Raw genomic sequence first — 15,749 nt, forward strand, 5'->3', positions numbered from 1 at the left:
CCATGGGACCACGCAGCCATCATACCGCTCAGGAAGGAGACGCGTTCTGTCTCCTAGAGATGAACGTACTTTGGTGCGAAAAGTGCAAATCAATCCCAGAACAACAGCAAAGGACCTTGTGAAGATTCTGGAGGAAACAGGTACAAACGTATCTATATCCACAGTAAAACGAGTCCTATATTGACATAACCTGAAAGGCCGCTCAGCAAGGAAGAAGCCACTGCTCCAAAACCGCCATAAAAAAGCCAGACTACGGTTTGCAACTGCACATGGGGACGAAGATCATACTTTTTGGATAAATGTCCTCTGGTCTGATGAAACAAAAATAGAACTGTTTGGCCATAATGACCATCGTTATGTTTGGAGGTAAAAGGGGGAGGCTTGCAAGCCGAAGAACACCATCCCAACCGTGAAGCACGGGGGTGGCAGCATCATGTTGTTGGGGTGCTTTGCTGCAGGAGGGACTGGTGCACTTCACAAAATAGATGCCATCGTGAGGAAGGACAATTATGTGGATATATTGAAGCAACAATACAAGACATCAGTCAGGAAGTTAAAGCTTGGTCGCAAATGGGTCTTCCAAATGAACAATGACCCCAAGCATACTTCCAAAGTTGTGGCAAAATGGCTTAAGGACAACAAAGTCAAGGTATTGGAGTGGCCATCACAAAGCCCTGACCTCAATCCTATAGAACATTTGTGGGCAGAACTGAAAAAGCGTGTGCGAGCAAGAGGCCTACAAACCTGACTCAGTTACTCCAGCTCTGTCAGGAGGAATGGGCCAAAATTCACACAACTTATTGTGGGTAGCTTGTGGAAGGCTACCCGAAACGTTTGACCCAAGTTAAACAATTTAAAGGCAATGCTACCAAATACTGATTGAGTGTATGTAAACTTCTGACCCACTGAGAATGTGATGAAAGAAATCAAAGCTGAAATAAATCATTCTCTCTACTATTATTCTGACATTTCACATTCTTAAAATAAAGTGGTGATCCTAACTGACCTAAGACATGGAATTCTTACTAGGATTAAATGTCAGGAATTGTGAAAAACTGAGTTTAAATATATTTGTCTAAGGTGTATGTAAACTTCCAACTTCAACTGTAAGTATTACAAGTACATGGAATTGCTAAAATGTACTTAAGTATCAAAAGTTAAAGTATAAACCATTTCAAATTCCTTATTTTAAGCAACCCAGACGGCACAATGTTATTTTTTTTTTAAATTATTGACGGATCACCAGAGGCACACTCCAACACTCGAACATAATTTACAAATCAAGCATTTCTGTTTAGTGAGCACCAGATCAGAGGCAGTACGGATGACAAGGGATGTTCTCTTGATAAGTGTGTGAATCGGACCATTTTCCTGTCAAAATGTAACAAGTACTTTTGGGTGTCAGGGAAAACGTATGGAGTAAAAAGTATATTATTTTCTTCAGCAATGTAGTGAAGTAAAAGTAGAAGTTGATAAAAATATAAACAGTAAAGTACCGATACCCCAAAAAACTACTTAAGTAGTATTTTAAAGTATTTTTACTTAAGTACTTTACACCACTGGTTATTGGTATACCAGAGAGTATATTGAGAGAGCATGAATACTACTAATATTGTTTTTTACACCTCTTCACAAATCATGTTCTTTTTCTATAATTTTTTTTTCTATAATTTTTCATCAGACATGCATATTTTCCAGATTATCTCTTGATCATATACAGTACTTCATTGTTTTTTACATTTACTGTTTGTTTCTAAAGAATATGGAGCTGTGAATTCCTAACTGAGCTTCTATCTTCTCCCTCAGAATCTCAGACAAATGCAGCTACTCCTCTTCCCTATTGAACAGAATATAGCTCTTCGTTTTACACTGTGTTGTGGTCATTGCGTAACATCCTCATCTTCTGTTGTCATCCCTTCCCCCTGTTCTCTCCTCCCAAAGACCCCTTTGCCCCCTCTGGTGGTAGCTCAGATGCAGTAGGCCCAGGGCTGGACCTGTTTGCCATGATGCCTATGGAGAACAACTGCTTTAACTCAGTGGCGCCCCCTTCTGCCCCCTCATCCACCATCACAGCACCTATCCCCCCCACCACCCCATCGATAGACCTCTTGAGTGGTAAATGTTTACGCATGTGTGTGTGGTACTTCTTAACCTTTTCTTTTGTCCCCTTTCGTCTCTGTCCTCTACTCTGCATCCATGTCCTCTCCTCTCCTGCATTTTTTCAGTCGACTGCATTTTTCCTGGGTGTCCTTTTCTCTTTGTGAGGCTAACTTGCACATGTTTCTGTTCCTCTGTTTCCTTTCAGCTTGGATGCATTCTGCTGCCTCTCTGCTCCTGCATTGACTTTCAATCACAATTGTTCATCTAATTAATCAGTGTTTGTATTCTGCTGTTCTCATCTCTGTGTGTGTGGGTGGGTGGGTGGGTGGGTGGGTGTTTTCTTGCCCTGTAGCTATGTTTGATTCCATGCCAGATCCAAGCTTCACCAAAGCAGACCTTGCCCCCAGTGTTGACATGTTTGGAGCAGGTACCCAGACTAGCGCCATCTCACTGCTCTCCTCCTTGCTACTCTCCTCCCCTCTCCCTCTTTCCCTTTGCCCTCTTTTCCCCTCTCCTCCATTCTCCATTTCATTTCTCTCCATCGGTTGTCTTGTTGTCCTTGATCAGTGAAGAAAAGGAATTGTGAATGATTTCCTCTGGGTCTGCTACAGGCTATTGAGCAGGGCCTCAGCTGCTCTTCCTTTCTCTCTCTCAAACCTTGCCATCTTTCTCAGCATGTGTTTGGAGTGCTATTTCTGTATGTACATTCGTGCATGTGAATTATTGTATTTCAGGGATACTGATTGTGTACCAATCTAACCCTCCTCTACCCTCCCCTTACAACAGATGCCTTCTCCTCCCCTGCCCCCCTCTCCTCTGCCCCCCCAATGGACAAGGGGGTGATCATGGACCTGTTTGGGGGTGGGTAACTGTACACCCTCCCCCACCCCTCACTATGCCCCTTGCTGCTGGTCGACGGTCTTCACATGAGTGGCCTTTGTGAAAGAATATCTCTCTTGAGCAACAAAATCCATAATTTGGATTTATTATTTGATTGTTTAATTGATTATTTTCATCATGTCATTCACCTTCATCAACATTTCTCATTTCTGGTGACCCATAATCTTGTTAGTGTAGTTAAGTTGTTAACTGTGGTATTCAGGGAGGACACAGTGACTTTTCTATGTCCTCTCTAGAGCATATTGAGTTTGTGTTGCTAAGTAAACTCAGAGAAGAAACGTCCTCTCACTGTCAACTGCGTTTATTTTCAGCAAACTTAACATGTGTAAATATTTGTATGAACATAACAAGATTCAACAACTGAGACATAAACTGAACAAGTTCCACAGACATGTGACTAACAGAAATGGAATAATGTGTCCCTGAACAAAGGGGGGGTCAAAATCAAAAGTAACAGTCGGTATCTGGTGTGGCCACCAGCTGCATTAAGTACTGCAGTGCATCTCCTCTTCATGGACTGCACCAGCTTTGCCAGTTCTTGCTGTGAGATGTTACCCACTCTTCCACCAAGGCACCTGCAAGTTCCCTGACATTTCTGAGGGGAATGGCCCTAGCCCTCACCCTCCGATCCAACAGGTCCCAGACGTGCTCAATGGGATTGAGATCCGGGCTCTTCACTGGCCATGGCAGAACACTGACATTCCTGTCTTGCAGGAAATCACGCACAGAACGAGCAGTATGGCTGGTGGCATTGTCATACTGGAGGGTCATGTCAGGATGAGCCTGCAGGAAGAGTACCACATGAGGGAGGAGGATGTCTTCCCTGTAATGCAAAGTGTTGTGATTGGTTGCAAAGTCAACAAGCTCAGTCCGATGATGCTGTGACACACCGTCCCAGAACATGACGGACCCTCCACCTCCAAATAGATCCCGCTCCAGAGTACAGGCCTCGGTGTAACGCTCATTCCTTCGACAATAAACGCGAATCCGACTATCACCCCTGGTGAGGCAAAACCGCGACTCGTCAGTGAATAGCACTTTTTGCCAGTCCTGTCTGGTCCAGCCACGGTGGGTTTGTGCCCATAGGCGACATTGGAGCCGGTGATGTCTGGTGAGGACCAGCCTTACAAAAGGCCTACAATCCCTCAGTCCAGCCTCTCTCAGCCTATTGCGGACAGTCTGAGCACTGATAGAGGGATTGTGCGTTCCTGGTGTAACTCAGGCAGTTGTAGCCATCCTGTACTGTCCCGCAGGTTTGATGTTCGGATGTACCGATCCTGTGCAGGTGTTGTTACACGTGGTCTGCCACTGTGAGGACGATCAGCTGTCCGTCCTGTCTCCCTGTAGCGCTGTCTTAGGCATCTCACAGTACGGACATTGCAACTTATTGCCCTGGCCACATCTGCAGTCCTCATGCCTCAAGCACATTCACACAGATGAGCAGGGACACTGGGCATCTTTCTTTTGGTGTTTTTCAGAGTCAGTAGAAAGGCCTCTTTAGTGTCCTAAGTTTTCATAACTGTGACCTTAATTGCCTACCGTCTGTAAGCTGTTAGTGTCTTAACAACCGTTCCACAGGTGCATGTTCATGGAACAAGCATGGGAAACAGTGTTTAAACTAATTAATTTTACCTTTATTTAACTAGGCAAGTCAGTTAAGAACAAATTCTTATTTTCAATGACGGCCTAGGAACAGTCGGTTAACTGCCTTGTTCAGGGGCAGAACAACAGATTTTTACCTTGTCAGCTCAGGGATTCGATCTTGCAACCTTTCGTTTACAAGTCCAACGCTCTAACCACCAGGCTACCTGTCGCCGCCTCTGTGAAGTTATTTGAAATTTTACGAATTATCTTTGAAAGACAAGGTCCTGCAAAAGGGATGTTTCTTTTTTTCTGAGTTTAGATGTAGATGTGCCGCAGCGTATTGGGATCAAAGGAGTTTCTATTGGTGTGTACTGTATGTGTGTATACCTGTGTATGTCTACTGACCTATCTGACAGTGATAACGCTGCTCTATCTGTTTGGCGTTCCTAGTGTGGAGCGGATGGCTGACTTCTTAACCCTTCTCTGCCCACATGCTGCACTGCTAATGGCTCACCTTGGCCTGGTATGGTTTGGTTTGGCTTGGTTTGGTTTTACCCATCAGACTCCACTGGTGGAGAGACCAAGCCTGCTGCCCCTGCAGCTGCCTCTGGTGCTGAGCTGATGGCAGGTAATGTACCTACCGATGCACGACACACCCACCATGCACGACACACGCACCAGGCATGACCCATTCACATTGTATGTAAGACACATAACAGTAATTATAAACTGGATGGTTCAAAACCTGAATGCTGATTGGCTGAAAGCCGTGTTATATCAGACCCTATGACAAAACATTTATTTTTACTCTTCTAATTCCATTAGTAACCAGTTTATAATAGCAAAAAGGCACCTCGGGGGTTTGTGGTATATGGCCAATATACCACGGCTAAAGACTGTATCCAGGCACTCCACGTTGAGTCATGCTTAAAGAACAGGCCTTAGCCCTGGTATATTGGTCATATACCACATACCCTCGGGCATTATTGCTTAAATATACAGTTGAAGGTGGAAGTTTACATCCACCTCAGCCAAATACATTTAAACTCAGTTTTTCACAATTCCTGACATTTAATCCTAGTAAAAATTCCCTGTCTTAGGTCAGTTAGGATCACCACTTTATTTTAAGAATGTGAAATGTCAGAATAATAGTAGAGAGAATGATTTATTTCAGCTTTTATTTCTTTCATCACATTCCCAGTGGGTCAGAAGTTTACATACACTCAATTAGTATTTGGTAGCATTGCCTTTAAATTGTTTAACTTGGATCAAACGTTTCGGGTAGCCTTCCACAAGCTTCCCACAATAAGTTGGGTGAATTTTGGCCCATTCCTCCTGACAAAGCTGGTGTAATTGAGTCAGGTTTGTAGGCCTCCTTGCTCGCACATCCTTTTTCAGTTCTGCCTACAAATATTCTGTAGGATTGAGGTCAGGGCTTTGTGCTAGCCACTCCAATACCTTGACTTTGTTGTCCTTAAGCCATTTTGTCTCAGGTTTGGACGTAGGCTTGGTGTCATTGTCCATTTGGAAGACCCATTTGCGACCAAGCTTTAACTTCCTGACTGATGTCTTGAGATGTTGCTTCAATATTTCCACATATTTTTCTACCTCATGATGCCATCTATTTTGTGACGTGCATCAGTCCCCTTGGCTGATTTCTTTTGATTTTCCCATGATGGCAAGCAAAGAGGCACTGAGTTTGAAGGTAGGCCTTGAAATACATCCACAGGTACACCTCCAATTGACTCAAATGATGTCAATTAGCCTATCAGCAGCTTCTAAAGCCATGACATAATTTTCTGGAATTTTCCAAGCTGTTTAAAGACACAGTCAACTTAGTAAACAGTAAACTTCTGACCCACTGGAATTGTGATACAGTGAATTATAAGTGAAATCATCTGTCTGTAAACAAGTGTTGGAAAAATTACTTGTGTCATGCACAAAGTAGATGACCTAACCGACTTGCCAAAACTATAGTTTGTTAACAAGACATTTGTGGAGTGGTTGAAAAACGAGTTTTAATGTCTCCAACCTAAGTGTATGTAAACTTCCGACTTCAACTGTACCACATAATATTTTCCATTGTACTGTAATATGTAACCACATCGCCAAATATATCTGACATAAAGTTACAGTGGATATATTAAAAGCTTATTGTGTGTGTATTTTTGACAATCTAGATATATTATTTCACATCCATATTTTGTATACAGTGATCATTCCTTGATTTGACTTTTTTAATAACCCTTGTATTAGTAACAACAGACAGCACACATGTATATGAACATGTGTCTGTCTGACTGAATACATCCTGATTGTATGTAACTTGGTTTTATGGCCGTTCCACATGCATACTGCTGTTTTGTATGGTCATTATTGTTCTAGCTTCTGTCCTTAGTTGTCTCTCTCACTCCGTTGATGAGAGAGACAACTGAGTGTTTTTCACTCAGCCACTTGGTAACCCTGGTAACTGTGTTACCGTGGCAATGTTCCCTGTTTCATGGTCATGGCTGTCACTAGCCTGCATGCTATGTTACTGACGATCTGCAAATACTACTGCTTATGGCTTAACTCTTTCTCCTCCATCTCTCTTTCTCTCGCAACATTTGTCATCTAACTCACTCCATTATTTTTCCCTTCACTACTCGTTCCCTTTCTTCTTACCCTTCCATCCTCTCCCTCCCCCTTTTTCTCCTTCTGCGCTTTGTCTCTCGCTCTCAATCACTCGCTCTCACACTCTCTCTATCCTCTCGTTCTCTCTTCTCTCTCACCACCCTCTCTCCATCTGGCTCTGGGGCTGGCTCATTGCTTGCTTCCTGCACTCTGATTGGGTGAGTGTTCTGGCCCATTGATGTGCTGGTTTCCCACAGTGCATTGCTGCACTGCAGTAGGAGAGCCACTGCTGCTGTTCTGTTCCCTCTGCTCTGACAGATGCTTAATATATACAATGTGTGACATGCTCACATCACAATGCCCATTTAGCTTTGTACTGGCTAGGCTGCAGTGCTTTCTCACTCTAGAGTAGAGGCTGCATCCTAACTGTCACCTAGATACAGAGGGTGATACCCTATCTCAAACAATCTCGCTAATAAGATACTACACTCTTAGAAAAAAGGGTTCCAAATGGCTTATTTGGCTGTCCCCATAGGATAACCATTTTTGGTTCCAGGTAGAACCCTTTTTGGTTCCATGTAGAACCCTCTGTGGAAAGGATTCTACATGGAAACCAAAAGGATTCAAACTGGAACCAAAAATGGTTTTTCAAAGGGTTATCCTATGGGGACAGCCGAAGAAACCTTTTAGGTTCCAGATAACACCACAAGAATGTAACACTATTGAGTAGTGTTAAGTAAACAAAATATGAATGCTCTTTATTGATATTACATGTACATGGAGAGCATTACTTAAACTGTATATTGCATATTTGTGTGTGTGTGTGAAGGCACAGTACATGTCCTCACAGTCATAGTGAGTATCAGTACGAGGGCTTGCTATACTCGTCTCTGATCACTTTTGACATGGAGACCGTATCAATATGTTATCATGGTAATCCCACTCGTAAGGAGGACCCCTCCTGTTATGATCTGAAAGGATTATTGTGACTGTTTGATCTAAACCTGTCTCTCACCCCCTCTCTATTTCTCTCGCTCTCACTTTCTCTCTCTCTCTCTCTCTCTCTCTCTCTCTCTCTCTCTCTCTCTCTCTCTCTCTCTCTCTCTCTCTCTCTCTCCCCTTTCCCTCTCTCTCTCTCACCCCCTCTATCTTTCTCTTTCTTTCTCTCTCTCTCTGTCTCTCTCTTCCTTTTCTCTCTCTCTCTCCCCCTCTCCATCCTCTTCTCCCCCCTCCCCATTGCTATCTCTCTCTCCCCCTTCCTCGTGTCTCCTGTAGCGTTTGATGGTCTAGGGGATGTGTTGATGCCTTCTATGACACCCCAGGCCGGGGCAGCCTCGTCTCCAGTCAAATCTATGGGAGGAGACCTGGACGCCACCATGGCTAGCATGGCTAGCAGTAAGTCTCTGAGCAGACGCATGACAGTGATCCTCTATTTGGCCTGAAGCATTTCAGCATCATGGTGCTGCCCAGCTATGCATAGACATGAATTTACATGGTAGTTACATACCGCTGCTAGGTACATTGTCATTACAGTGGCGGTACGTCATGTTACATAGTACTTATAAATGTGATAAGATACTGAATGGACATTATTCTGTGACTGGGAAATATTAATTGTCCAATGTCTTATTTTCTCTCTCTCAGATCTGGGAATGGGGAGCCAAAAACCGTAAGTTTTCCTGTTTTGAGTCTGTCTTTTTGTGTATCGAAATGTCACTTAATGCCATGGATTACAATCACATAGCATTTTCCATGTGCTGAATGAGCTTTACATTTTAAAAGGTTGGGAGGCTATAGCTGTCTTTTCTTTCTCTTTTTCTATTGGCTTACTGACTGATTGCCATTCTTCCGCAGGGGGGAGAACACGATGGGAGGCTGGTCAACTCCTCAGGTAGCTCCTCCCAGTAGGGGCGCTCCCATGGTAAATGTTGTCTGGTTCATATAGCATGGAGTGCAGCGACATGGCAGTGACAGGCATGGAATGGAACAAATGACACGCGCTGTTCCTCTCTGACTCTCCAGGGTGGTCCAATCACAACACTGGGAAAATGGAAATTTGGAGTTTGGCGTTCGGTTTAAAAGGGGTGAACATTTTGTGGGAAAACTATGGGTTGGATTGGGAATAACCCCTGGAGAGCTCTGAGGGCTGATGTTTGTCCCAAACTAAGGAGCTGCTTGGAAAACCACTTCCCGTTTCTTCTCTTATGGTTCTGACCTCGAGCAAGCCACATGACCCTTCGCTGACCCTTCGCTGACCCCGAAATGCCCTGCTCATCTGCATATATCTTTATTTCTATCCCCATTGGCTTTCTTTAGCAACAGCTCCACTTCTCAGGGTCCAAACAAAACACACTACAAAACAGTCACATTTAGATCACTTTAGCTTCATAATTTAATAAGCTGCACTTACCATTGCTTCACTTGGCCAAAAAGCTTTCACTATAGGGTCTATAGTTGCTGTATTGCCCCATGGCTTCAGCTGTTAATTTAGCCAAAGCCTTACTACTAGATATAAAAATCTGATATTTAGTTGCTGATTAAACTGGTCTGCCTGATCATGTGTTCCTATAATTGACCCTGTGCTCTTCAAATGCTTCTGCTTGAGCAAATCACCTGAACCAGATTTTAGAGGCTAGGTTTTCTATGTGATCTCTCTCTCTCTCTCTTTGTGTTGAATCTGTTTTAATTATGTCTTTGTCTGTGTTGTGTGTGTGTCAATGATATGTCTGTGTGTTTGCTGTTGCAGTGTTGTCTTTGTTGTGCCTGTGTTGTATGTAGTGTAGTAACATCCCACCTCCTCTTCCCCCCTCCACACCCCTAGAACGTTCCAATGGGGTCCCCTTCTTTTATGGGGTCTAACCAAGGATTCAGCATGGTAAGACCACCCCACCCTCGGTCTAGGACCATTAGGAGCACCTAAGATGGCCAATGACCCCAATAGGTGGCCCACTTAGTTTGGTGCCACTGTGAGAGATAGTAGCTGCCATAGCGTCTGACTGTCTCCTCTCTCTATCTCAGGGTGGAGCGGTCGGGGCTGGAGCTCCCATGATGCCCATGGTTAGGCCAGGCTTTGGAGCCCCTGCAACCCCAGGAGCACCGGTAAGACACACACACACACACACACACACACACACACACACACACACACACACACACACACCTATTCCATGACACAGTGTTTCCTGTGACAGATGGGATCTCCAGGGATGGCCGGGAGTCCGAGGAGGCCTCCTCCCCCCAAGAATGCCTTGGATGACCTCAACATCAAGGACTTCATGTAAACCCCTCTAACCCTCCTAGGTAGGGCTCTCTCTCTCACAGCGGCACCAAACTATATACACACAATGCAATGAAAAGAGAGAGTTACAGAAAAACATTGTGGTAATCAACTCTCTCTCTCTCTCTCTCTCCAGAGGTTGTCGTTGTGTCTGGAGCTCTATCGATGTGGATGTGTGCACTCCCCGCCTTCCTGTCACGCCCAAGTCCCTTCAGCCAATCAGCCATCAGCATTACGACCCCTGCCCTCTGACTTCCCCGTAACCCCGCCCTCCCTCTCTGTCTGATGTTTTAGCACAAACCGTGGATGTGAATCATAAATACAGAAAACAAAAATGTGTATGTGTGTGTGAGTGTACTTCAATGTTATCCTTTACTTAAATTAAGACAAAAAATGTAACATAAAAACTTCTATTGTATTTTGAATCATTCTGGTACTCCCTGAAAGAGCTGAGTTGGAATGTGTTGTTAACCGTGAACTGTGTTCGGTGTGTGTAAACCTCACTGGCCAATCCCTGCCCTATCCCCTCCCTTGCTGTCCAATCAAATTCTGTACTGAGCTGTGTTGCTGACGTTATTCAACACTTAGTTGTACTTCTCTCCATTCATTGATCCATCCAGCCTCTTATACAGTTCTATGGGTGTATATTGATGAATATTGAAATATGTATCATCACAAATCTGGGTTTACGAGATGACGAATCATATGACAACTTCCATTTTCCATTCAATTCATTTTTGTTTTTATTTTGTCCATTTTTTTTATTGTGTGTTACATGCAACATTTGTTGACTATGTTCAAATTGACATATGCGTTTTTGAATATTTTAAATGATAGATTATACATATATTTCTTTAGTCTTTATTTTGAGAGAAAATGTATCATATATTTTAATTATGTCTATGAATTGTAAGATTGAAAAAAATGCAAGAAGATTAAAAAAAGATCCTTTCCCTTGTACAGTATCTCCCTATCTGTATTTGAAGGCAGTATTGAATGCAAACTCAGTCCCAGTGTTTACTGTTGCACTCCCTGTTGGTGTGAAGTGGTACTGCATTTAAGCATGTCAAGTGAAGTTGATCTGGGTTGCATCCAAATACTTTTAAAAATCAAAATATACTTGTCTCCTTTCCTTAACGGCCAACTATCTGAATTGAATCGATAGGTGAAGGGCAGTTGGTGGAAATAATGCAGTCCTTACACCTATCAGTGGTCATGGAGTGAATGAGACAAGGAAATGTTTGTAAACATTACTGGGACACTTCCACCAGGTCATGGTGATGCAGTGATCAGTACGCTTGTATCGTCCCCTGAAGCAACACTCCAGGGGTGTTTACAAACTAATTGGCGGTAAAGTATTCAGATATACACTGGATGTTCCATGTGTCGTTTCTCTTCCAAAGTGACTATATTAATGTGTTGAGAAAGAAAAAGATACATAAAACGTATCATATACAATAATGTGGATAACAATGTTTGCTATATATTTGGTTGAAGGCAGTGTTGTTTGGTTCTTGGATGGCATCACTCCTCTCCTCTCCCCCACTTGCATGTGAGTCCCATTGAGATCGAATAAAATTCAAATACACTGATGTCTTCACTGTTGTCATTCATGTTTGATGTTCAGTCCATCACACATTTTTTGGTATTCAATGGTAGGCTTTAATATAAAGAAATACAAATTATTTTTAACAAGCTAAATTTATATTTAGGAAATACTCAACAAAAGACACATTTACATTTAAGCCAGATAACAAAACTATGAATCATGCAGAGATGGTAAAAATAAGCACCAATGGAATTAATCTTAGCCCCCGTATTACGTGCACAATGGGCATTTCTTGGAAGCAACACATAAAGGCATATAAGACTGGAAAACCTGTTAGTGTTTGGAGAGCACCATAGAATTTTGAGACCTCAAAATCATTTTTTTGCATTCTGGATAGGAATCTGTTTGATTGACCGGAGCATGAAAATCCTCCCATATTCCGAAATCCTATTCCATCTGATCTGTCTGTGCTGGCCATTTGATAGTTCGTTGACCACCATTGCAGCACTTTGAGGTCTCAGTGAAAAGTGCTAGATGAACATTTGTTTCTTCCTCTGATCAGTCTGAGAGATCCAGCAGATAGATCCCTGACTTCTCAGGCCTTCGTACACATGCTGGGATCCCCATGGATCCAGTGGCAGATCTGAGCGTATTTAGGTGGAGTGATCCTCACCGCCACATTATAATCCCTCTTTTCACCCCGGTCCCCTTCCACCCAGCGGTGCCCTGAGAACACTCCAATCACCTTCCGCTGCCACTTCCTCTTATTGGATCCCTCCACTTCCTGTCTGAGCCGGATGTATACGCCAGCACCTGACGCCCCCTGCTGGGCGTCACAGTGCTGATACAACAGGTCGTCTGACTCCTCTGTCACTGAACAGAAGCGATAGACCACCTTTTCTTTCTCTCCCTCCGTTTGTCCTCCCTCTGGCTCATTGTCAAACCCTGAGAAGTGGATGCGACCTAAGGGGAGGGGCTTTGCAGCGGGCGCCACCCCCAGCTCCATGTGCTTCTGTTTGATTGGCCGTTTCAACTCTAGGAGGGCGTAGTCATAGTCAGGGGTAACGGCGTTAGTGTCATCGTCCCCTGTGTGTATCCAACCCTTGGGGATGTGGATTTGTTTCACGCGTGTCCAGCGGAAGGAGGGCTGCTTTTTAGTTTCTGTGCTGCGTTGTACACGGCTACTTCTGCTACCTCTCGTTCTCTGCCTACCCCCTCCCTCTCTTCTCTCCTTCTCTGTGTTCCCTTCTTCACCTCCCTCTGCTCCGGTCTCCCCATCAACCGCGTTCTGTATCTCCCCCTTTCCCTTCATTCCTCTCTGCCTCCCTCCTCTCCGTCTCTGCTCCTGTCTCGGTCCTTCTTCATCTATCCCATTCCCATCCTCCTCCTCTTCTCCAACCTCTTCCTCTCCTTCCACCTTTCCCACCCTTTCCACATCTCCTCCTCTCCTCCCCCCTCTCCTCCTCCCCCCCCCTCCTCCTCCCCCCCCTACCTCGTTTAGATTTGACCTGTAGGACCCCGACTTTCAGCCTGCGGACCCCCTGTAGGTAGTCCTTCCCATCGTGGACACAGTGGGCTGCCGTCAAGATGTGTTTGTCAGACACCAGGACCCCGGAGCAGCCTGTGGACAGGCGGACCGCCGTGGAGAACGGGTAGTTGGTGGTAAAGTGGCTGTCTGAGATGACAAAGCGCCCGTCCAAGCCGTACACCTGACGTTTCCTGCGAGTGTGTGAGGGTGTGCGTGAAGTCGTCTCATTCAGGCCCTGCAGTGTGACATCGGTGTGTGTGCGCGTGCCGTTTTCATACACCGTCTCGTATCCCAGCATGCTCTCCACCGTGGCCTGGTCGGGAGGGGGGAGAGCGCTCTGACACTCTATCCCACACATCCCCTCCCCCTCCCCATCTGACCCCTCATCCTTCCCCCCAAATGTGGGAGTCCGCAGATGCACTGTGTGCCAGTCCAGAATCAACGGGACACTCTGCATGGACCAGCCATACTCTTTATCATCATCATCGTCACCGTGGCCCCCCCAGACAGGAACACACAGGGGCAGGGCACAGAGCAGCAGACACAGGGGAATGGGGCACATCACACTGCTTCACCAGGGCCTACGAAACAGAGGAGAAAGGAGGGAAGAGTGAGCTAAAAGAAAGACATAGGTGACTGGTGTATAAAATGAGGGCTCAGGCCAGCAGAGGGTGCTTTATCCCAAACAGTCATAACAAACTGCTTTAGTGTTATTGAAGGCTTATCTTTGCAATAGCGGTCTCACCGGCAGATGCCGCTGGTAGTGAAGTCCGTTATACGTTTGGAACAGTTATGTGGCATAGGCAACTGGCTTATTCAGATAAGTAGTAGCCTAACTAACGTTGGGCTCCAACAATAGCCTACTTTCACCTGATGATACCATGATTGAAAAATGGAACTAAGGCCATTTGATGTTTGTTTTTCAACTATAAATATTGTCATAGACTTGCCTACATTCAACGAAATCTTTATTATAATGCAGCAAGACTACAAAAGAAACAGCTTGATAAAAGAACAACATAGGTATGAACCTGACCAGAAATATGATTTTATAATATGTAATATGGAAACGATGATGATTTAGTGGAAATACTGTACATAGGCCTATTGGCTATAGTGTGATGCGTAATGGTGATAAAACGATCACATTTTCTCATAATGGTCATAGTAGTCTAATCACTCATAGAACATCACAATGCAAAGTAAATAATGCAACTGTAGTCGAAATTGAAGTTGATGATCATTGATTAGTAATGCCTGGCCTGTGTCTATACATTCCTGCCTAACACGTGAACTGATTGAAATGGAGAGTAAACAAAACAATCATACCTGCAAGCATTTGACAAGAAATGCAGAAGTTAGCAAAATGCCTCTTTTAATACATAAATCGGTATTTCATCCAGTCGGGTATGATTCAGTGAGTGAAAGACCGCGTCCCATCATCGCCAGCGCATCAAACAAACAGAACGCAATGGAACGCCGTTCGCGAGATCTTCACCGAGATTTGTCCATGATGAAGAAAAAAAGGGAATAACAAAGTGCGGCTCGTTCATGTTACAAGGCAACACCGGGGGAGGTAGTGCCTGGTGTTGCGGAAAACAAGGAGGAGGACTGACTGAAGTTGAATGAAGTTCTTCAGTATGTGAACTGTGGAATTTATGTCCAAAAGCAGGCAAATTATATAAAACGTGTTATTGTATTTTATACTTTTTTTTTGCCCCCATATACTTATTTGCATTGCCCACCTCACACATCTACTGGTGTTGCTTTGTATTGTTTTATGACAAAATAACTTATTGAATGACAGGCTGGCAGTCGTTGAGTTTGTGTGTGGGATATGTTTTGTGTTTTCAGTGTCTGTGGGCAAAACTGTAAATTCAGATTTATGTCAGCCAGGTAACATTAGACGGCTTGTGTATTCACACACTGCCTGTGCTGTCTCTCAGTGAGAGGCAGATGGTTTGGGGTTGGACACACACACACACACACACACACACACACACACACACACACACACACACACACACACACACACACACACACACACACACACACACACACACACACACACACACACATTGATTCAACTCTAGACCTTCATAGATCTTAAAGCTGCAATATATATGTATGTTTTTGGGCGACCCCACCAAATGCACATAGAAATGTGAGTTTATCTGTCATTCTCATTGAAATCAAGT

General features: G+C 44.2%; 2 protein-coding genes across 2 annotated transcripts; one reads left to right on the top strand and one right to left on the bottom strand.

Annotated features, from left to right (window-relative positions):
• The first annotated feature begins 5,039 nt into the window (after positions 1-5,039).
• On the top strand, positions 5,040-10,478 carry LOC120019311 (clathrin coat assembly protein AP180-like). The gene is made up of 6 exons (XM_038962610.1): positions 5,040-5,212; positions 8,473-8,592; positions 8,842-8,866; positions 9,052-9,118; positions 10,216-10,296; positions 10,389-10,478. Exons 1-6 carry the CDS (start codon positions 5,110-5,112, stop codon positions 10,476-10,478), a joined length of 486 nt encoding a protein of 161 aa, XP_038818538.1. The 5' UTR covers positions 5,040-5,109.
• A 1,703-nt stretch (positions 10,479-12,181) lies between these two features.
• Positions 12,182-13,955, bottom strand: LOC120019312 (serine protease 23-like). The gene is made up of 2 exons (XM_038962611.1): positions 13,516-13,955; positions 12,182-13,433 (listed from the first exon to the last, which is right to left on the bottom strand). The coding sequence occupies exons 1-2, from the start codon at positions 13,907-13,909 to the stop codon at positions 12,619-12,621; spliced, it is 1,209 nt and encodes a 402-aa protein (XP_038818539.1). The 5' UTR covers positions 13,910-13,955; the 3' UTR covers positions 12,182-12,618.
• Between the last annotated feature and the right edge of the window lie 1,794 nt (positions 13,956-15,749).

This window comes from Salvelinus namaycush, chromosome 24, assembly GCF_016432855.1.
Source record: "Salvelinus namaycush isolate Seneca chromosome 24, SaNama_1.0, whole genome shotgun sequence".
Classification (NCBI taxonomy): Eukaryota; Metazoa; Chordata; class Actinopteri; order Salmoniformes; family Salmonidae; genus Salvelinus; species Salvelinus namaycush.